Raw genomic sequence first — 24797 nt, 5'->3', positions numbered from 1 at the left:
ATTTAAAATTTAAATTGAATAGGTACATTTGCAAATGTAAATGTAGATGGAAAATACTTCATTTTGTTTGTATTGAAAGTAGGTATTAAAAAAATTAATTAATCTTTTCCTCAAGGATTGATAACTAACTAAAAAACTAAGAATATCACTAAAAAAAAATTGATATTTTTATCAATCTCATTTTAGTAAAAAATAAATTGAGCAAATTTGTTGCTGGAAATAAGTGATTATTTGTGAGTGAAAAATAAACGGTCAAATAATGTGTCATCACTGTAAAAATCCACTTGAACTTACATAGGTAATTACACTTTTTAAAAGTACTATGATTTTGTGTAACGTAGTAGAAAATATGTGTTTGTGCAGGACATTCCGCCTTAAACTTTTAAAATCTCCCTGTAAAAATGGGCTATGAAGGAACAAATAAATACTACTACAGATATATATGTTAATTATTTGTATATATTTAAGATTAGAAAACCTTATACATAATTAATCTAGTCATTTCATTGTTCATAATAATATTTACAACAATGAACAAATTAAATTTAAGAATTTCACAATGTTCGTATCAGCAGATTTAATAATATCTCCTACAGATATGTTGCCTGTTTGTTTGTGAACAATATGTTCTACTGTGTACATATCTAATCAAAAAATAAAAAAATCTAAAATACACGATTATGATAAGTATAAAATTTATCGAAAAATAAATTGTAATGTCACAATAAGCGCACGACCTGTCCAATGCAATATTATAAAATAATCTGAATATCAATGGACCAATCTAATACGACTTCTGTTGATTACAATTTAATATAAAGAACAAAATCCTAAATCTATGACGTTTCAATGACTCTACACGATGATTAATATTCTAAAACATAATAATACTTCAATCGGAAATATTTTGAGGAATTCATAATACATATTATATTATAATATACGTATTATGCATAGTATTTATATTGCATACATTTTAAGTAATTTATTTCTTAGGTTTGAAACATACAATTATATTAAGTATAATATTATGATAACTTTATCGAAAAATAATGTTACCGTCCAATCCAATAATACAAAATAATCTGGATACTTTTCAATGGATGGATTAATACGCCTTCCGTGTATTACTATTTCAATAAATATAAAAAACAACAACTATGACGTTTCAATGAATCTAAACGATAATTAATATGACAAAATAGTATAACAATACTTCAATCGGAAATATGTTGAAGACTTCCTAATACATATTATATTATATGTACATACATTTGAAATCAATTATTACTTGGATTTGAAACATACTCATTTCTGTTTAATTCTTATTATAATCATAATAATAAGATGTAATAGACCTTAAATGTTGAAGCCTTTTAACCTAATACAAAAAAGTATGATGTAAATATGTAATATATAATTTAAAATTATTTACTTTATAGTAACATGTCGATTAAGAATATGTATAAAGATTATTTAAAAATGAATATATTATAAGACTAATCGAAACAATGCGCAAAGATTTATCAAACACTAATCTAGACGAAAAAAAAAATAATCAGACCTCAGACTTTAATTTATAAAACAACAAACTACACTAAGAATAAAAACGTATATAATTACACAATTTATTCAAAATTCCTAAGGTTATTTGTGGGACTTAATAAAAATAAAAATATAACATTATGTAAAAAAATAATTAATATCTTATGTAAATATTTAAAATACCTTCGATTATCCAAACATGTTTCTAAACGAATATATTATTATAAAATTTAAAAAATTAAAAAATCCAGCATACTTTCATATAAAATATCTAGTCGTTTAGCTTAGGTAAAAGGTGACATTTAAAATCGAAGACGTTATAAAATAATTTCAAAGCAGCTATTTGTAAATGTTAAAAAAGTCAAAGATACGAAAGTTATAAATAACATATTTCAACATATTAAACGCATCAAGTACAAAATATATATTAATAATAATTGTATTGTGGTTATGAGTTCATAATCGCAATTTTCAATTATAAAAAGCAATAAATAGCACAATATGACAGTTTTACAATAAAACTTTCTATAAGTCCATTAGTGTGATCTTGTTCAAAACTAAAGATAAAATTGATGTAGGTATAGCTGTTTGTAGGTGTAGTTTTACATTTTAAAAAACAATCTTTATACTATTTTATTTTGATTCTAATTAAAATCATGATATCCTAAATTAAACTTTATTTTATTTAAGAAGGTTATCTTTTCTTATATTATGTACAATGTAGTTACATCAATATAATGTTTTCTGAGAAAAATACATAAAACTCAAAAAGCTAGTAGTAATAAATGATATTCTTAATAATTATTACGGTGCTCGTTAAGTAGATTCTATCACAAAGAGGATAAATTGAATAAAAATAAATGTTTTTCAAATCAAATGCGTTACTAAGTATTCCTGCATTGACGACGCCGCACAAATGGTATTATATTTTCTCGAATGAATTTCAACGCATTAAACTAAAACTAAAATGCATTATTTTGTAGTACATTAATGTAAAATTTCAACGTGGAGATAGAAATTAAAAAATATTTTTCACTAAGTTTTTTAATCAACACTTCGTATTTGGATATACATATAATATCGAACCCTTAAAGCAACAATATCATAAATTTTAATAATCTTATACGATTCATTGTAAAAATGTTTAACCGATTCAGACTAATATCAGAATTAAAGTTGGTGAAAGTAGGTAAACGCAATAATGTACAGTATAGGTGTCGAGTGTATCTTGTCATTGAAATAAGACGTTTCAGTAATATAATAATTAGTATTGGTGAAATTTGAATTCAACGAAAAATCATTATCAAATTTCCATCAAAAACGAATGTGATCGAAGATAGTCGTCAGCCTATAATATTACAAAATATATTTTATGATATTATATTTATATTGCTATCTAAGTAATTTATTTTAAGATTAAGTAATACGGGGTGAATTTAATTAATTTTTGCCAAAACCATTGCATTTAAAAGTGTCATTATGTGTATAAAATGTTATAATATTATACGTTAAAAGTTTCAAGTACCTACCCACAGATAATATTTTAAAATTACAACGAAATAACTATAATCGTAATTTTACGCGTGAATATCTGATTTTGTCAAAATGTAAACTTCAGACGCTCATTAAAAATATTTGTGAAACTACACTCAACTTTGATTTTTTTTCCAACAATAACTACTTATGATTTATGAGGAGCCTTGTATTAAATTGTGAAACTTTAGGCATGAATATTAGATTAATTTAATTTAATTATTTTCAACTACAAAATAATTTGAAAATTCTCGTGACTTGAATTTTTTCAAAATTCTACTTAACTTTAATAAGTAGTAAATCCACGGCCATTTAATCCTTCATAGCTAGTATACAATATATAAATATAATATAATATATTAGTCGTTTAATATGCGGATACTGTTAAATATGTACGTACCTAATTCTGGCCCAAATCATACGTTTTAAGGTTTTCCGTTAATTTCTATAGTTTGTAATCAAAATGTTATGAACTGTGTTATTACTAAATCTTTTAGACAATCACAATAATAACACGAATCTAATCAACCAAAGGTAGATTGGGCAATTATTAGACAAACATAATATTATTCATTTTGTTTAATTTTAGGAAATGTATTTTATTTTAACAGTATAACTAGTGTTGGACATTATCTACATAAATAATTAACCAAAGTTGAATAACATTAATAAAGATTTTGACTTTTTTTTTCATAAACATAATAATTAATAGGTAATAACTGTATCGTACATATACGTCATGATTAAATAATTACTAGGTACACGAATTAACTGTATAAAACTGCAACAAACTGCATTAAAAGAAAACTAAAACAAATTACTTTGTCATAAAATTAGCATGTCTTTTAATTCAAAATTAAATATTTTAGACCTATAAATAATATTAGAAAATATTCAGTTGTTCTTGCATTACACTTTCTAATCTACTGGATGAGAAATATTGTGAATACGTATATGGTATTCGAGTTTGTAACGCGTATATTTTAGTTCGTAATTTATTTTCCAAGAATATCGTTGTACTCACATCATATTATTCATTTAAAAAAGTTGTATGCCACATGTATTTGATTCATTTTTGAGAAGATTGGATATTTTCCACGGCAACGTGTCTTAAATGATATCTATTATTATGCCTATGAATATATTATAATACCCACATCAAAAAAATCCTGTTGATCGTTGTCTACTGACTACTGGTTTGACCACTGGTGTGAATAAAAAATATTTAAGATCAACGGTTGGACAAAAGAGATTAACAAGCATGGCAATTTATCTATAGAACATAAATTAGCTAGAAAAAGTTAATATAAAGAAATTCTATATAAATTCTATACTATAAATCATCGATGAATTCGCCAGCCTCAAAGCAGAATAAGAAAATATTTAAAGTGTTAAATTTACATTTCAAATTAAATAATAAATGATTATTATATATTTTTGTTTAAATTGTATTCTTAAAAAAATAAATACTAAGAATAAAAGTAAAAAAAAAATATCTTGTCAATTTTTTAATTGGTAAAATGAGATTTTTCTAAGTTTTCCAGGGTTGCTAACGAGTATCCCTATGCCACTGACTGGTCATATGGCATATATTGTTGACAACAACTTACTAATCGTCTAGTGTAAAACATAATATAATTATATTGTTATTACGGACATAGAAGAACAAAAATCCACAACCATGAACGCGTTTTGTCCGGGTACATGAAACGATACGTAATATTATTGAAGCGATAACCAATTGTCGCTGGCACTGTGGACAGTCCCCACGTTTCGTCAGTCACCGGCAGAAACAAGAACATTCCGTGCCCGTATCCAAAGAGGATACGGCTACGGCGGAAGAAACGTTGGTGGACGCGACCATCAACGGCCGGTGACCATGTCCGTTGGAAACGCAATGACACAGCAAGCCGACCGCTCTGACCCGCCGCGGAAAGAAGCTCCGCTATGGGCGGAGGCTCCACCAATGCCCACGCTGATCGTGTACACCGGTGTAACAGGAGAATCATACCCCCGAATATTCATTATGACATTTTAGGAGGTACAGATGTCCTAAGAATATTATACCATAGGTAAACAATTCCTAAGATATTTGTACCCCCGGTATGACATTTTGGGAGGTATAGGTTTCCTAGAATTATCATACTGGGGGTACACAATTCCTAGGATATTCGTACCACCCTGGTATGAAATTTTAGGAGGTATAGATATCCTAGGAATATTATACCAGGGATATACATTTCCCAGGTTTTTCATACCACCATGGAGGTATTATTATTTTAGGGTGTTTGTACCCCTGGTATATAATTTTGGGGGGTAAAAATATCATAATAAATTTGTACTGGGGGTAGAATTAACCTAGGAAAATCATACCCCCGGTGAAGTATAATTATCCGGAGATATCGTTTTCCTGTCACACCGGCACAGGGACAGTGGAGCTGACGTGGGATGACTGGATTTGTATCACGTCATATTATTATCCCCAGTACGCGACCGTTGCCGGATTTGAATTGTTTGTGTGCATACTCAAAGGCCTGGAGGAAGATGGCAGATAGGAAAAACTGCGATTCTTCAGGGTCTCGGCACCCGGGAGTCCAGTGCAGCCTATCTAACGCGCCGGGACATAAGTGTTATAAATAACTATAATGCGGTGCATGGGGTAGACGAGAACAATAGGTGTGGACTATGTGCTATGGCACCCTGACGCAGCCGAAGACATATTATAATGCCTCAGGAACGTTTAAATTTGTATTAATTCAAGTAAAGTACCTACAATAATAATTGTATCTATAAAATATAATATAAATATTTAAATTTTTTCATATTAAAACTCAAAAATATCGCACAAACTATTTTATAATTTCAACAATAAAAAAATGGGCAAGTAGATAGGGTGAAAAGAGTACCGCCTAAAGGATATATACCACTCTTCTTTACTGCAGGTGTCGTATTGGGTACCAAAATTTTAATTAAATCATCTAATATATAATTATTGTATAGGTACGAAAAACAGTTCTGGGCGAAGACTGTATTATATTATAATATAATAATATAACTTATATACTTTAAATCCACAAATAATATTTTAAAATTATAACAAATTAACTGAAATTGTTATAAAATATTTTTTAATTTGTATAAAAAACTTATAAGAAATCTTGCAATAAATGTTCAAGGTTTTTGACCTAATGAAATTTTTTTATCGACATTTATAGAATAAAAAACTAAAATTATTCGCAAATTAATAGAGAGAAAAGAGAAAAATACTCAAAATGTTATAAAAAATTGTTATTATGTTAACATTTCAAGTATCCAAGGTAATTCGCTTTTGAGTTACGCCAAAAAAACAAAATATTGATTTTGTCGAGTACTGATTTCTCTTTTATTTTGAAAAGTAATGCGCATTACACCCTCTTCCCACCGAAGTGGAAAATCGAAACATTTATACCACTTCAATAGGTGATGACAGACAGAATAAAAAAAAAAAATTACATAATTGTAAAATCTTAAATCAATACATTCATCACTGCACTTAGAAGCTTAAAAAATATATAACGTAAATGTCATTTCGCTACCAAAATGTTGTTTTGTCTTAAGAGCAAATATCTCGAAACAAATTTGTGTTCAACAGAATCATTTTTTTTTTGTTGTTAATTTAAATATAAGAGTGAATTATTTATCTATTATTAAATCTAAAAGAAAGAATTAAGAGCATGCTCTAAGTTATATTGCACATTCAAATTAAAATTAATAGCTCGTATATGCACACGGTGGTAACTCGAATACGTATAAATGTATATAAATTATATAACTATAACTATACAAACTTAATTTTACTGTTAGTATAAGTAAAATTTATTTATCTTTTAAAACAACCAAGAAGTATGTTTATGTTAAAAACTTGATGTTTTTATTATGAGATTTTTAATTAATATTGTTTTATTCATCAATACATTTTGGCTCTTTCTATCATCGAACGATTTATAGCATCTATTATTTACAAAACAAACTAATATATCATTGGAATTTACACTACAAACGTCATATTATTACAGTACAAACAAAAATTATTACATACGTTTATAGTTTTAAAATTCCATCGGGTCCAAGAAATTATACAGCTCAATAAAACATAGCTGATTAACACTATATTCCGAAAATGTTGATCACTTAAATTTTTAATTGTTATTTATCACCTTGTCAAAGTTACATTGCTAGGTCATAGACATCTGAAAAACAATCAAAAAACTAAAAAACGAATTTTAAAATAATAATTATACACTCAATAGTTACATAAATTCTTAACTAAATATGATTTTAAGATAATTTATTATATTTATGTTAAAGTATAGTTCATGTTCATTAATAACTAACTAAAAATATATTGTTCAATAATGCACATTTTATTTAATCCCTACTTTTTGAAACGTAAAATAACTCAAATAGGTACTTAAAAACTTGAAATAATAATAAACAATTATACAATAAAGTTATGCCGAGTTACTATAAGAGGATGTGGGACTCAATATAAAACACTTATTATTTTGGTATGATAATTTATTTTATTTTATTATTTTGTATTTAAATGTATTATGTGTATACCATTCCTCCTTATCAAACATTTTATATTTATTCACGTATCCTATAGGAGTATGCTCTTTTCAAATTGTACGATTAATAGAGGCCTGTTTAAAATAATGGAAAATAAGAAATCTTTTCATTTTTTTATTTATATAATACTCTTTATATCATCACTCAATTTAAGTTTTTATAAAAATTACATTCCATCTATAATAAATAACATAATATTATACATTATCATCGACTTTAATGCTTTAAAAAAAGTGACTTATATTTTTTCTTATGTGATTATTTTATTATATTTTAAATATTATAAATTGCATTAATTTTATATAATGATATTTAAATACCACGGGCATCCATCACCAATGACCATTTATAAAAAAAAACACTCAACATAATTTTTGATTTTTAAAATGCACTTCATGTTTTTTATTTAAAATTCAAATGAAATATAGGTATGTATTGAATACCGGAAAATTATAATATATTTGTTTTAATTTCAGACAGATAGGTTATTAGCTTTTATAATATTTAAAAATGTAATTTTCTCTGAATTACTATTATTTTTACTTTCAATACTTAGGTCATCTAAAAACCTAATAAATTTAAAAACAGTTAGTTATCTATTTACACAAACTGTCAATTGACACAATTGTAATTAACTTAAGCTAAATATTTGTAGATAGTTTATTGTTGTACTTGAGTGCTTAACGAAAACTTTTGGTTATAGTATATAGGCATCCATTATTTTCATTGATTGAAAAGAGATTATTATTTGGAGAATATGAAATAAATAATACTGAAATTAAGGTTTACATTGAATCAGTAATTTGTATAAAGTAAGTGTCACAAAATGTAAACATAAAATTTATTTTGGAGAAAATTGCATGTATACTATTAGGTGTCACAACTGACGAAATGACACACTAAAAATAAAAATGGAAAAAATTCTGTATCTAAGACATCGTTAGAACTGAAATTCTAAATGAACCATACAATGAGGGGTAGGCAATATTCGTAAGTTATGTAAATTATAAGTTTTAGATATTAACTAAAGTACGCAAAAATTGTTATTTAGTTTTAAAAACAATAATTTTAACTATATTTTTTCATCTATAATAACATAGTAAGTGATCAATAAACTCTTTAAGTTTTTAAAAATTAAAATTCCATTAGTTCACGTATACTAATAAAATTAAGCAAAATAATCCCTATAAAAGCCTAATGACATAAAGTAATTACATTCACGATAAACTGATTAATCGAGTATAGCACATTTTTTACTAGCTCTATTCATTAAGCTTTATGAAAAACATTATTTTATACATTGATGAGAAAACCTATTCCATACTAGAAAAAAAATAATTAGTTTTCACACAAATTCATCTATAATTTAGTAATAAAATATAAGCTTTGTAAGAAATAATATGTTGATGTACCAAGAAAAGAATCAAGATCAATTGAACAACTTACTTTCAATATAATTTTCATCAAAAAAAATAAAAAAAACAACTGTACACTGTAAAAATATTTATATAGTTATCAGAAATCGTTTGATAATTTATTTCAAATTTTACATCGATAAAATATGATAACTATATATATGATCTTCTTAAAATAATTGGAAACCATGCAACTTTCGGGTATACAGCCATTTAATTCTGGTATTGTAAATAATATAATATAATACTAACGATTCCATTTAATATGATAACGATAATAACGGCCATTATGTATACAATCACTTACATTTTTATCAGTATAAGTACACTTATAATAAATTTATTTTCAAATAATATAAAAAAATATTTAAATCTATGTATTTGTTCGCATAAAAAGAAAAAATTTACATTTTCGGGGCGGCGTCATACATGCATATTGACCTAACAATTAATATCAACACAAAGCAAATCGTGGGCATTGCTTTAAAAATTACGGAAACTAGAAAATCAATAGGTGCACGAGTATCAATAATTGGTTTTTAAAAACAAAAAAACGTATAGGTACACTTATAATAAATATACTTAATACTATCCAATATCTAATAGAAAAATACACAGATCTATATTACCTATGTATATTCGTTTGAATAAAAAGAAAGACATTTTAAATTTTCGGGATGACGTCATAAATTCATAAGAGCATAGACAATATCAATACAATGTCAATCGTGGGCATTGCTTTACAAATCACGGAAACTAGGAAATTAATAGGTGCACGAGCAAGTATCAATAATTAGTTTAAAACAAAAAAAAACAATAGGTCGACAACAATAATTCTTTTACAACAAAAAAAAATGTCATACCACAATGCATTAATATAGAATATTATTACAATAAATGTTTGGGAATACACAAAATTATGAAAATAAACTGAATGCAGCTGATGTATACTCATATTATCATACATTATTATTATTATTGTCTATACTGCTCTCGTTAAAAAGAATTATAACTAACCGTATATGAAATGTATAGTGAGCGTGTATTTATATGCAAATATAAATACGTTTAATATGCATCTCATTTCTTAAGCACCAATAATTTATAAAATTATTATTACAAAATACTGCTCGTAAAAATGATATTACGTGTAGATTATAGACGACTTTCTCATAAATTTTATATTTCAAACCAATTTAACTCATTTACATGGACTACCGATATAATATGAATTTAATAAATTGTTCATGTTTTGTTGAGTTATCGTTAAAATATTACTTTTATTTTATTACCACTACCTGTATATGCATGGAAAAAAATATTTATATAATTATAAATTTATAATTTTTTTTTGACATTCACAAACAAATAACTCACTGACATAATGCAAATAACTGTAGGTACAGAAAACTCAAAAACTGGAGTTAATCCTAGTTATATATATATTTATTATATTTACGTCTGTTCCGTAATTTTATAGTACATAACAACAATATTATGAACAAATTACTTTTTTTATAAATAATATCGAATCAAAAATTATTTTACATAATATTATTCCTCAAACTTGCACACAGTGCTATAATAATAATATATTATGTACCTTAATTTATTCTTAACCACTTCAGGACACGGTTTAATGGAAACCTTTTTTCCCAGTAGTTTTTGTTGACTGCGTTGGGGATAATCACAAATAAATAATGTTTTCAATTGTATGGTAAAAAAAAACAACAACAACAAATGACGTTAATTTAAAAAAACCCGTTGAAGTTTAAAAACATAAGACCCAGAAATATAAATATGTATATATTTCCACGTATCGTGTATAACTAGATATTATAGGCCTGTTATACGACCTAAATCAAGATGCGTTCACATTATAACTGTCCTTGAGAACACTTTTTTTATGGTTCACCGTGTTCGTATGATATATTATTATATAGTATTAAAGTGTCCTTAAATATCAAACCGAATAGGATACAAACCCTAAAATCCATTATAAGGCCTGAACACATCGTGTTACCGCCGTAATATGTATACCCTGTATTCTTAAGGGTCTAATAAATGAGGTGTGGCACGTTTGTCGGTTGTTAGTTTTCAAAACGATATAATATTTCAGTAATGGAAATTGGAAAAATTACACCAATATAATATTGTTAATACTTTTTAGTATATATAGGTAGGTACTTTTAAATGGAACAAATCAATTGATCCATAATTTATACAGCATTGAACCCATAAACTGTCACTTTTATGACTCATTTATTTCGATACTTTCCAAAATTAATTCATTAAAAATATTTTTCAATATAAATGGTCAGTCCGGGATTAGCATTGACCGTGCATTAAAACAATTAAAAACATCCAAATGGGTATTTGTGATTTTATTCAGTTCTAAAACAGAGTCATTTTTTGGTTCCATTGAATCCCTAAAGTGATTTCGAACATAGAATTTCAAAATTCAGTCAAATTTATGAACCCGACTATACTTTTTATACCAAGTATAAATATAAAAATAAAAAATATATTTCCGTGTTTTCTAATAATCATCCATATTATTTGGACATTGAACTTATTGGACTTTTAAAAGCAACTATGCAAAACATACAATCGATACAGCGCTTATATGATAAATTACCAAAGCTAGGCAAATTAGTCACTTTTTTAAACTAGTTAAAGTTAAGTTACATTAATATAAAAAATTACTAGGTACCTAAGTTAAAATATAAGGTAGTTTCTGAAATTTACCATACGTCTAACTAAGTTAGAAGTTAGTTTGGTGAAAATGGTAACTTAAGTTAGAGTAAAAGTTAGAAGTTAGTTTTTTTTAGTTTTAAATATAAAAAACCGTTTTTTCAAATATAATATATTACATAAATTAATTATTAAGCAGGTAGGTTGGTAACTAACTTGAATTATTGATGATCAATGAAAAATTAAATTAAACAACTGTCAACTGATAATTTTATTAAATGTTTCAAATAGATATAAGGTAATAACCTTAATTTCTTGGAATATCAGTCATTACGACATAGAAAGTTTAACAAAATAAAAAAATTGAAAAATTAAATAAATGGAAAAAAACTACAAAAATAACTAGTTACTTATTATTTTTGACGAGTTAGATTAGATTATTTTACACATTAAATTTAACTAGTTAAGTTTCAATATTAATATGAATTAAAACTAACTAGTTAGTGCAAGGTCGGTGGGCTCAAGAGGTGCATGTGATTCTATGAAGAATATTCAAAATAAAGAATCAGAAAATATTAAACTTTTAGCAAATAATGTAATAAAGCTGCAATTTTAACAATTTTCGACAAAATTTCAACAAATTTAAACAAAAATTCAAGAAAATTAGTATTGAACAATCATCTGATCTGACGTTTCCTAAAGAAAAAAAACTTAAATTATAGTACGAACAACAAGACATGATATTATACCTTTATAATAAATTATTATAATAATATCATATTTTTATTATTATTAGGTTGTTAAAATATTATATTGTATAGTATACAAGCACGGTAAGTTGACGGAAGGTCACAAAAAATGTATCTTTAATATGACAACTGACAGTTGCTTATGACAGTATTGCTAATTTCCACTGCAATTATAGACACACAAAATATCTAAAAAGATTTTTGGACTGATCAATCATTTTCTAAGATTTAAAGTACACTTTTCTATCAATATGTTTATATTTATATAAGCTATAATATATAATAATTAATATTTAATATATACCTACCTATTATACTATTATAGTTCCTAACTAATATAATAAAATAGGTAATTACGAGACCGTATATATGTGTGGGGGTTTAGGGATTCAACTTCAAAACAAAGGTCTATCTTACTACATCCTCGCCCTTCTTCCCTATTTCACGTAATTTTGTCCTGTGTAGGACTAACATTACCACCGATGTTTTATTAATATGCTATATATTATGCGTTAGTAAGACAGCGACAACACATATTATGTGGGTATGAAGTCCACTTAAACATTTTAAATTCTGAACAAAGTGAAAATTGTGTAGGGTGTACAATGATGTTTCTTTTTTACTGCAGACACTTTCGTATAAAAAAGACCAAATGTCAAGTATCAATCGATTGGAAATAAAGTCTAGTTTTTACTTTATTTCATTCCCTTAGCAGTTTCTCGAAGCGTAACGAAATATTATAGACAACTGTCAAAAAAATGTAGAAAAAGTATTGACTATCGCTTTTTTAATATTAATCTCGACAAAATTAGAATGTTGGGTCTTAAGATTCAAAACTTTACACTGCGTATATTTTCTTTAGAAAAATACAAAAATTATTTTTATATTTTAAAATTATATTTAAAATATTTAGAAAATTTAAACTTACATGTTTTCCATACATATGAGTAAATGACTCATTACAAATAAAATTAATATGTATATTATAAAAAACTGTCATTGTATTGAACTAATCAATAAAAGCTCAAAAATTGAATTACAATAAATTTCAAGCTGAGATCTAAAAAAAAGAGAAATCTGAATAAGATATGTTAGAAAAGATATTTATTTAAAAATAAAAACTATGTTTTTCAGTTGTACCTACTATACCTACCTAGTGAAAATATTTTAAAAGTTTCAGACAGGACCTTTGTAAATTTTAAATTTAATACAAATAATTGCGTTATAATCTATATAGAAACAATATTTCAAATTTCTGGATAGTTTTTGTAAACAATTGCATAATTTAGAAATTAAATATAATTATACGCCTATGGCTTGATAACAATATTTTTATAAGTCATATAAATAGTTTTTGGTTAAACCGAGTTAAATTCACAATCATTTTTTGAATGTTTAAGTTAGGTACTACCAATTTTTATATAAATATAAATATACATATTATTTAATTATTTGAACTTTGAATATTATTATACATGGTGTAATAATATTAATACAGTATAACTATATTTACATAACTAAAATATTTTAATTGGGTAATTCAAAATATACAGCTTAACGCAGAAAAAAATTAACTATAATTACTGAATGCATAGTATATATTATTATATATAATATTATTATTTATTATAATACATTAAGTAGGTATATTAAGTATTTGCATTAAGTATTATACATTATGAATACTTACTTATTAATATACATTATTACGTTGCTGCAATTAATAGCTTAATGTCAAGTAGAAAATATCAAGTTAAGTTCTCTATTTGGTGTTTATGGTTACTTATATATTTTGATGAATGTGGGACGAATATTAATTGTAAAAAAATCTTTCTTCCACCCGAATGTGAATAATTAATACCTATTATTAATAATTATGATATTAATTATGTATACAATTATAAAATTCACAGAATGGATCACCCATTTTATATTACAAATTATATTACAAATTGTATGCGATTATTAGTGAATTTATTATATTTTGTAGTGTACAATTATAAAGATCAATATAAATACACAGATTAGTTAATAACAGTATACGGAATAATTCAACAAATATTTATTAAAAATTCGATAATAAATATGAATTTCCAGTAAACTTACTTTTTCCCATATAGTTCTATGAAAAATTATTAACTCAAAAATTCTAAACCTACCTAAAAACAATAATTAACATTATTATTAGGTATAATACATCGTCTTAATAACCGAGAGGGAAGATATAACTGGACAAACGATCAATAAACAACAATAAAAATATATTCAATTATTGTAAAGAAAAGAATATTAAAAAATATATAATATTATGCTCTCTCTATTCGTATAATATGGGTTTGACATGCATTATGTACTTAACCTATAATGCGAATCTCTATAATATAACCATTTTTTTAATGTACCTAATTAAATATTTACTTATAATATATCATATGATATTAATTTCCCATTATTATCCGGCCATTATCGTAATAATTTCGATATAAGCAAAACGTTTGACATTGCGGATGAAGGAGTTATATAGATACCTAAAACCCTCTCTTTGTGTACCTCATTAAATTTAAAATGTTATACACATCGGCCTATCATCGTCAACTGTCTAACATATTAGAGGTAGGTTCTGCTACAGAGTAGTATAGGTATTGTATTTATTTACAATAATGTGCCTACTGGAAGTGTGCATTGTTGTATATCATACAAAACACAGTGGCATTCGAGGAACAATATGTTTCCATTTAACTAGAACGCTTCAGTGGAAATATATTCAATAATTATAAATAAGCCGTACGGTATGCTGGAAGATGGAGCTGCAGTGGTCGATCACCCCCGAGAACCACCCTCGAGCCCGCTTGCGTAACCTGGATTACAAGCTTCACGCTAATATACCACAAAAAAAACACGAAATTAAATATTATATCTGTCCATATAATATGAACTATATCAAGGCTGATCCATACCATCTCGACGCTTTAATGTAAAATGTGAGTTGAGAATAAAACAATTTTTTTTTCTAACGTAAATTCCTGCATATTTTCATTCCCGAACCTTAAGGAACTAAACAAATAAGTTTAATACGTTTATGTTGAGTATAACCTTAATAAGAATAATATCGTATTATTTGTTCACGGGCATAAGCGTACAAAGAACAAAAACATATTATGTATATTAGTTCGCGAGCATAAACGCACAAAGGACAATATGATGTTTATTTGTTTACGAGCAAAAGCACGTGAATTACAAATACATATTATTTGTTAATTGTTTGCAAACCTAATCATACAACGATGAAATTAGTAGTAAATAATTTTATTGTAATAGGGAAAACTAATTATTTTAACGAAGGAAAAATAATATAGGTACCTATATTTAATACAATAAATTAAAATAATTAATAAGATATAGGTACCTACCAAAATAAAGTTACTTAGGTACTAATAATTACGACTGAGACCAATGTTTTCAAACATATAACATTATCTATAATGTTAAAATATATTCATTGTCATGATAATACAATATATTATTATATTAAATTAACAATTTAATATAGTTTTGGTTTACCCCCCTACCAAAAAAATATTCAACAAATTAATTTAAACATTGATATTGCTCATTAAATACTTAAGCTACATGCCTGCATATGTATCATGTCTATATAAAATTAAATTGTAAAATTATTTATATTACATTTGACACAGAACAAACAATTTTTTACGTGTATCTATAATATACTCACGCTTGTGAGACATGAACAATTAACTATAGTGTACCAACAATCGTAATTTTGTCCGGCAACTTATATGACGGAGAAAATACTAATATATTATATGAACCAGTTTTTGATCAGTTTTTGGTTATGAATTACAATCAAGCATGATGATTCACCATGAAACACTGGATCATTAAATTATAATATTTATATATAGATTGACCAAACATGCTCTATTCCTCATCCCCTTTTTATTTTTATTTAATATAACACAGTTATTATAATTTAAAACTATTAAATATACTTATAAAGAGTGTCTTGTGGAGATACAAACTTCCTGTTGTTCGATGAAATTCCCCTTTTCTACTGTAAATATTTTGTAGCCGATAACTTTTCGTGTAAATTTTAATGTAAAAGAATTAAAACTCAAATGAGTAGTTTTTGAGTTATTTAACTTTGTGTACTAAGGATAATATAGGTCGTAATAATTGGAAGATAATGGGGCTATGGCGGTTTGAACATTTTAGTGATTAATATTAATCTAACAACATTAATAATTTTTACAAATTGTCCATTTGTAACAAATACCTACTAGATCCAAAATTACATCTACTTTATATTTTTGTAAAACTATTTGTTAGGACTTTTATCCTTCAGTAAAAAAGGAGGGAGGGGTATCAATTGAAAAACCAAAGTTTGTATCACCACAGGACTCCTTAAGTACTTGGAACAAAAGAATTCAAGAATTTGAAAATATCATGGTCTTTGAGTATATTTAAAAACTCCAAAAATCAAAATTAAATTTGGATAAATTCATTAGTAAAAGAACATATGTGATGAACATGCTTAGTGAATCACTCTGTATATACCATGTAGGTATATTATTGTCCGATTACAGTTGTATAATACGTCTAACGTTGTAAAATACCACGCACGCATCGTATACATAGCCTCCCCGCCAGTGAAACATTATGCAGTCGGATGAATAAATTTAATGTTTATAACAAACGAACAAAATAACGACGCCTAATGCCGAGCCTAATGTGTATTACATGTATAATACGATATGCTGTATATTGTGTGATGTATATAATTTATACATGTGGTAGTTGATGAGGTTGAGCTCGAGGGTGTTATAGTGTGAGTGGGGGAGAGTTGCACCTTAAATTAACCGGTCTACTGTTTGACCCTCCCCCTGCATAGGCATAGTACAAAAGACCGAACCACACCAGAAAACATAATAATATTAATAATAAATCTTAATAATAACTTATAAGATACTTTTGAATGAGAGAATATAACTGAGAGTTGTTGTAATATTTTTCCCAACCGTATAACAGAAAAAATTTAACGTGACAAAACACCTTATAGGTATAACAATATAATTCAATGTGTGAGGAGGATTTAGATGAAAACAATTTAGAATATATTTTCATCTCTTCGGGTCTAAATAAATAAAGCGGTTGTTCAGCAGGGTACCTAAGCTTCTGCATGTATCTGAACAATTGTTTTTTAAACACTACATCGGTGACTTTGGTTGTTAGAGCTAGATTTATTTTATTACATAATGCGTCAACATATTTTTCGAAACTTTCACTGACTTTATATGCATCTGCAATCCACTTTTCCTAAAATTTCCGTCAACACTTATTAGTTGATATTTTTTAAAAAATTTGAAGAAAAAAACAATTTGTAATAATAATAATATTAACTAAAAAAATAGTGACATAATATACCTCACTATAATAATCACGATAGTAATCAAAAGATAAACTATATTATAATAATATATTAATATATTATGTTATATTTTTGAAGATTATTGAACGCAATAAAATAATTAGGTATATTATATTATAATACAATGATATATTGAAACATGAAAGCATTTAAAACGAGAAAATACCACCAAGACTATACCTAGGACTAAAATCATAAAAACGTAAAAGCACATAAACGACCGAGGAAAAAAGTGGTCGCTATAATATTTGGTGGATACTGGATATGCCCAATAATATTTTATACATGAAGTGGGCCGTGACGCTCGTAATTGATAATAATGATTAGGTAGACACGTCTTATATATTATACGTTTGTCGTATACATTAAGTATAAACTATGTATTTATATTTCATTAATTACCATAATTTATTGTAACCGCAGCTGCAGGTTACAGCGATTGCTATGAAAAAAAAATCGGAACATAATATTATAGCTTAAATAACTATTTATTTACTACTTATTTCAGAATCAATATTTCGCAGTAAAATTATTGATTTTTATGGTAATTTACACTGCACGCTTTACATATAAATCAATGAATATTTTTATAACATTTCGATTTCCAATTCAAAAATATAGTAGTTATTCTTTCATAATATTTTATGCTGAATTTAATTAACATATTTATATTTTGAACATTACTAAAATAAACTATAGTTAATTTAATCAATACAAAGTGTGTATACAGGCATGTACCTATATAGGTAAAATAATGTAAATATTTGTCTAATATTATTACATTTTAGCGTATTTAATATGAGTATACAAGAAGGGATATTTATTTTTACAAACATAAATTATATTATAAAAACATAGGTAGGTACCGTATAATATTATAATGCATAATACACAATTATACATATAATGATGAACAATTATCAAGTTTGCATCATTATAACACACGCCTAACAAAAAATTTTAACTTGTTTACACTTTCCTGTTTTTTAAGTTCCGAACCAACGTGCAGGGCAATTAGTTTTACAGTAATACCTATATATATTTTTTTCACACACAGATTGCACTTTAAACGAGACGATGTGGCCAGTGTAAAAACCATAAAATATAAAGTGAACAATTATTTATCATTTGAGAGTATAAACCAAGGTTTGATAGACATTTGACTTCGAATTACTTACGTCTTACACATTTAAAGACACCTTAACTGCAGGGTGGCCAATCCACTTTGTAGAAACAGCCTTTTATGTACGAGTCAAAACCGGTTACGAAATAAAAGATATTTCTTAAGAAAATTTTTTTTTTTTGTTAAAAGACTGAAGAAACGTCTATAAGAGCGTCTGCCATTAGCGATGCGTACAATTTAAAATAGGGGTGCGGAAACCTGCAGTCGTTTTCTCACACAACATTACAGCGAGCGTATGGATAGACTAGCAGAATTGGATGAACCCCTTAATTGTATAGTACAAGTCAAAAATAATTATTTGAAGGTTGATGTAAAACCAATACTTGTATATAGTTTTTTTTTTTATTGTGAACTGTGAAGTACCTTTAGTTTTATTATAATATTATAATATACAATGTCATGTTATTAAGACTGGAAAGCATGAGTCTGTGCCGAACATCTACGTTTTGTTGGGCGCTCGATCACTCTTTATATGGTCAGGTAAACATTACCCCTAAGACCGGATAGAAAAATTGAGGTACTGAGCTTCACTCGGTGGGTCTGACTAAATTTCGATACATAAGTGTTAAAATTAATAACTGCTCTTACCAATTTAAACGGGTTTAGGGCTGGTTCTAAAACTCGATGGACTGGCACTCAGATTACTCCTAATATGTGCTTATATATAGCTATATTAGCTATAGCTGTGTATTACCTGAACTTGGAACAGGGGTGGATGATCCAAGCACCCAGGGATCGTTGCCTGAGTCGTTCCTTGAGCACGGCCTTCTCACTGCCGTAAATCTTCATCGACAACCGGTTCATGGACGGTTCAAAGACGGCCCGCAATCCGGTCAAGACGGTGGACCGGGACCTCTTGGGAGAGCGTTTCTCATCGTCAGCCAGGCCATTCGCCGCAGTGACTGTCGCGGCGGCGGCTGTGGTGGTGCCGTCGGAGTAACCCGCGTATTCCGGGAAACCCGGATAAACCGGAGCGACGTTCATGCCGCCGGCGGGGGCAGTGGTGGCCACTGTGACGGTGATTCGCGGACGTATTACGACGACGAATTTGTGGTAATTGCGACGGACGTGTTTTACACGAAAACGACGCACGAGAGGCGAGCGCGCGCGACTGCGAGTACGTTACGAGCGCAACGGACACGCGCGTTCGCAATACACTGCAGCTGCTGGCCGCTCGGCCACCGGTTCGGCGGTTCTTCCTAATCGTTATCTTTACCACTGTCCCACTCCCCACGGTTACCACCATCACCACCACCACTACCACCACCACTGCCGATAGAGCCACCGACACTGGTAATTGGTAACGCCCGTCGCCAACGACGACGACGAACCGGTCGCCGCAGCCCGCCGACCCCTAAGAGGACGTAGCACGAGCATTAATATTGTTGTCACCGTCTTACACGTGCGTAACACCGCAAATTTACACTTAGTAGATCACGTTTAGCTTCGTTAGTTTAAAAATTAGAGCGAATCATCGACCTATTATGAAACTTAATGGTAAGAACATTATCTGTGTCTGTATGTGGGTTTTTTACAATAATTCAGTTTTTAAGTAAAATAATATGAGCATTTTTAATTTTTGCTATATCATATACACAACACTTGCTAAAAAATTGAACCATCATAAAAATACCATAGACAAACAAAAATAATGTTCTTACCATCAAGCTAAAGATAAAACCGTCGTCGTCCACGTTGGACCCTCGGAGGCGGCGTGCTCGATAAATTATTACTAAAATCAAATATTCGCGATCCACATGACGTGTTGATTTATAGCAACCATTAATAAACAAACATTTCCATTGTAAATCTTAAAATTCTTTTTTAAATTTGCAATAAAAAAAAGTAGGCAAGTGGATGTCGCTCTGCTGTACAGTAGGTTACAACCCAGACAGCAATATTTGTTTAATAATATTATTATAATACTCTTATAATATTATCATTACAAAATGCTGTCTGGGAAGTGAGTCACTGTAATGGATGGTGTTAAATTTGAATTCAATGATATAATATCATTGTATAAGAAAAACGATTATGAGCGACAACGGTCAGTCAGTCTATGGTATTACTTGATTATATTATTGTGAACAAAGTAATTTAAATATTTAACTATTTACATAGAACCTTGTTATAAATTTTCAATCCTTAGCTATAAAATTTGAACATTTTATACATTTTTAACTACAAAATAATTATTAAATTTTAAATTTAATAAATTGTCTCAAAATTCGAACATTAAATGCGTATAAAAATAATTGTGCGTATGTATTTTTAATATTTTTCAACTGCTATTGTAACAATATATCAGGAGCCTTGTAGTCACTCGCGTACTAATTATTATTCTCTGACCAAATTGTTTAATGTGTTAATCCTGTTGCATTTTCTATAACTTTTACTTCTCGGCAAGCTGTATTCGTACCTAGTAAATTTCCAAATTAAAATGTATAATAATCCATAACAAATTAACAAATATGAATAATACTCGTGATTTTAGAGCCAACATTTTGAATGAAGAAAGATTATCAAATTTATGTAGTGCCTCCACAAAGGAAATATTGTGCTATTTATCTATAAGTACATTTGGCATATTGCGTATACACATAGCTTACATTGAATTACGAAATTGCAAACAGAGAGAGCTATACCATTCTCCAAATTAGATTTATATATAATCCTATACATGTATATAATAGGTTGCAAATTTATGCAAAAAACGGTCGTTAAAAATAAAAATTTTAAATTCAACTGCTGTATAGAACGCTGGATAACTATGGACCTATAATGTTCACGTAAATAATTTAATAAATAGAGTATACAAATAACGGTTTCAAAGGGTTAAAGTTATTTCTGAAATTGATTGGTAAATGAGTCTCGGCAAATAGTTTAGCGATGAAATGAGCTGGTTATACATAATATGCATAATGCATGTTACCTAATAGTTGTAGGTAGGTACTAGTTGTAGTATACCAAACTTTTAAAATACGTATGATATACAAGTAAACAAATGGTATTTTTCATCGACGACCTGATAGTATCTTACCTAGCCATCATAATATAATTTTATTCAACTTTTAAGGGTACAAATATTTTAATAACGAAAATATCTTAGCTAATGTAATAATAAATTATATCCTTAAAAAAAAAAAAAAGTTAACTCTTTTAAGACCTGGTTTCTAGAGTCTTGAGTATACCGACCAGTATTGAATAGTAAAAAAAAATAATCATACCTATAATAGGTAGGCATAAAGAAAACTGAAACTTTAATACGTACTTATAATATTTATATTGATTATATAACATATATTTTGCATGACAAGAAAGATTAATTAATAATAAATTGAAAATCGTCTACCTACATAGTATTATCATTGATAATTAAAATATATTGACGATTTACAAAGTATATTCTTAATTCAAGACTTCTACTGTAAAAGCTTCTAAAAAATAGTATTGACGATTCTATAACTAGTTGCATGTTTGCAAGATTTCAATGAAGACCCACATTATATTAATATATCATGATAACTTGTAAATAGTCATAAATACAATTATTCTTAAGCTTATTATTATTTCACGAATCACTTATATTATTTGTTCAACATTTTTCCAATTCAATTGAATAAAAACTACTCTACTAATAGGTACAGTGGAATCGTATTGAAAACTTCAGTGGTATTGATAATTACATAATTTTATAGTTTGTGTACGATAGAGGTAATAAAATATAATATCCTTATTATAGATGGAAAATATTCAGTGCTTGGGTGGAAATTTCCATTCATTATATTATTATATTATTATATTTTCAACTCAATATCTGTAAATAAAAAAATTGTTTTACTGATTTTCATTTAAAGGATGAAATATTGTAATGAAATGGAAACAATAGTAACTTAACCAATAGGTATAAATTAAAATACGAACACAAATTTGTTTGACAGAATTCGTTAAAGAAATATCATAATTACTAATTGTATATTATTCATTACCTAATTTACACAAAAATTGTACTTTTAATACTATACAGTAACCTCAAATTCATTCTTATATAATGTCTAAGTTCATTCGATGAGACGATTCTTCAGTTCAGACTTTTTAATAATATTATTATTATTATTATTTCTATTTTTGTTGAAAAATATATACAAATATTGAAACATGTGACAACCAATTGTCAAAAAAAAAAATATTTAAGTTAAAAAAAAAAAAGTAAAATACTGGTTATAAAAAATATTGTAAATAAAAACCATGCTATTAGTAAGTAAATTATCGTTTATTACCTTTACATTTTTTGTAATAAATCAATGCTTTATTGTTTTGAATGGTAAACAAATAAATAATTACCGTTCATCAATAGATCACAGCGTTACTGTTAACCGCCCACAACAAGTCCTGTAACGGTGCGAAATAATTTTTTTGAGACCCCTATAATATCTATAGTCTCACGATGGTTAATTGTATTCTATATTATTTATAATGCCTATCTAGTTATATCTGAAAGAAAGGCGGTAGATGGAAAAACGTTAAACACCAAACAGCCCACAACGACAAATAAATAATTAAAATAATCGTTCCGCCAATTACAGATATCATTTTAGTACGATCCTATGATCCGATTATTGTTGTTTATTTACTATTTTAATGGCACATAGATTGATTATAGATCATTTAAATATGTATATGAGTATGTATATGAAATGTTTGACTTGGATTATAAAAAGTAGAGGTAGGTAATCTGATGATATATAAAAAATTTGGATCCCTAGCTAATTAATATGCCTAATATAACCCTATACACGAGGGCTTTTCGAACCGCACCCTCTTTATTTTACACTATACATATTACCATAAACCAACAAACATTTCTTAAATTACTATACTTAGTTAAGTTTCAACCATAAACGTGCGTAGGTATTAGACTTTTGCAGGCAATTGAAGTAATATGGGAAAGTATACTGTATTTATTCATTTTTTTTTTTTTTTTTTATGAATTACATGTTATTGTTTTTAATATTTAATATTAAGTTAATTAGTGCCTATTTACCTATAATTTTTGTCTAAAATGAGTCCCAAATTCTGTTTATTACAAAAAATATTTAAGGACTAAACTGACATCGCAGGAGATGCTTATATAACCTTTCAACTTTTCAAATTTACTAATTATAGGTTGAACATTGAAAACAAACTCTTTTTATTAACTCACATTTAATAAGCTCCATTAATGAGGATATTCTTTATTCATAGAATCATATTATATTATAGCATAGTCGAAGTAAAATAGGACGAATTTCTTAGTCTTCTAGTTTTTATCGTTCATGATGGTTACAAGGTTGTAGATTAATGGTTATAGACTTTAAACCCCTAATGAATATACTATTATACATAATTATCACGTAATACTGTATCAAATATAAATTTGCAAATATTTTATAAACAGTTTTTTTATAATATAGTATATTAGTATACCTATTAAATTTGTAATTTTGTAAAAAAAATTCTAAACAATGTAGTTTCCCGTGCATCCTAAAAATCAAAATAAAAATTAGAGGTATAAATATCTGAAAATATCTGAAAATGTAGTTGAGTACTCGTCCCTCCTCCCAAGTCAAGTACTGTAG

General features: G+C 27.2%; 1 protein-coding gene across 2 annotated transcripts in view; it reads right to left on the bottom strand.

Moving 5' to 3' along the window:
• Nucleotides 1-20365, bottom strand: part of LOC100160868 (potassium/sodium hyperpolarization-activated cyclic nucleotide-gated channel 1) — a gene marked incomplete at its 3' end in the record, with an annotated part of 47984 nt that extends 27619 nt beyond the window's left edge. For both annotated transcript variants that reach the window (XM_003241821.4, XM_003241820.4), the window contains 1 exon segment: nucleotides 19874-20365. In XM_003241821.4, coding sequence (XP_003241869.2) covers nucleotides 19874-20163 — 290 coding nt within the window.
• Between the last annotated feature and the right edge of the window lie 4432 nt (nucleotides 20366-24797).

The sequence above is a fragment of the Acyrthosiphon pisum genome, chromosome A2 (assembly GCF_005508785.2).
Source record: "Acyrthosiphon pisum isolate AL4f chromosome A2, pea_aphid_22Mar2018_4r6ur, whole genome shotgun sequence".
Taxonomy (NCBI): domain Eukaryota; kingdom Metazoa; phylum Arthropoda; class Insecta; order Hemiptera; family Aphididae; genus Acyrthosiphon; species Acyrthosiphon pisum.
Note: the sequence above shows the minus strand (reverse complement) of the source record. Positions and strands in the feature narration are given on the sequence as shown.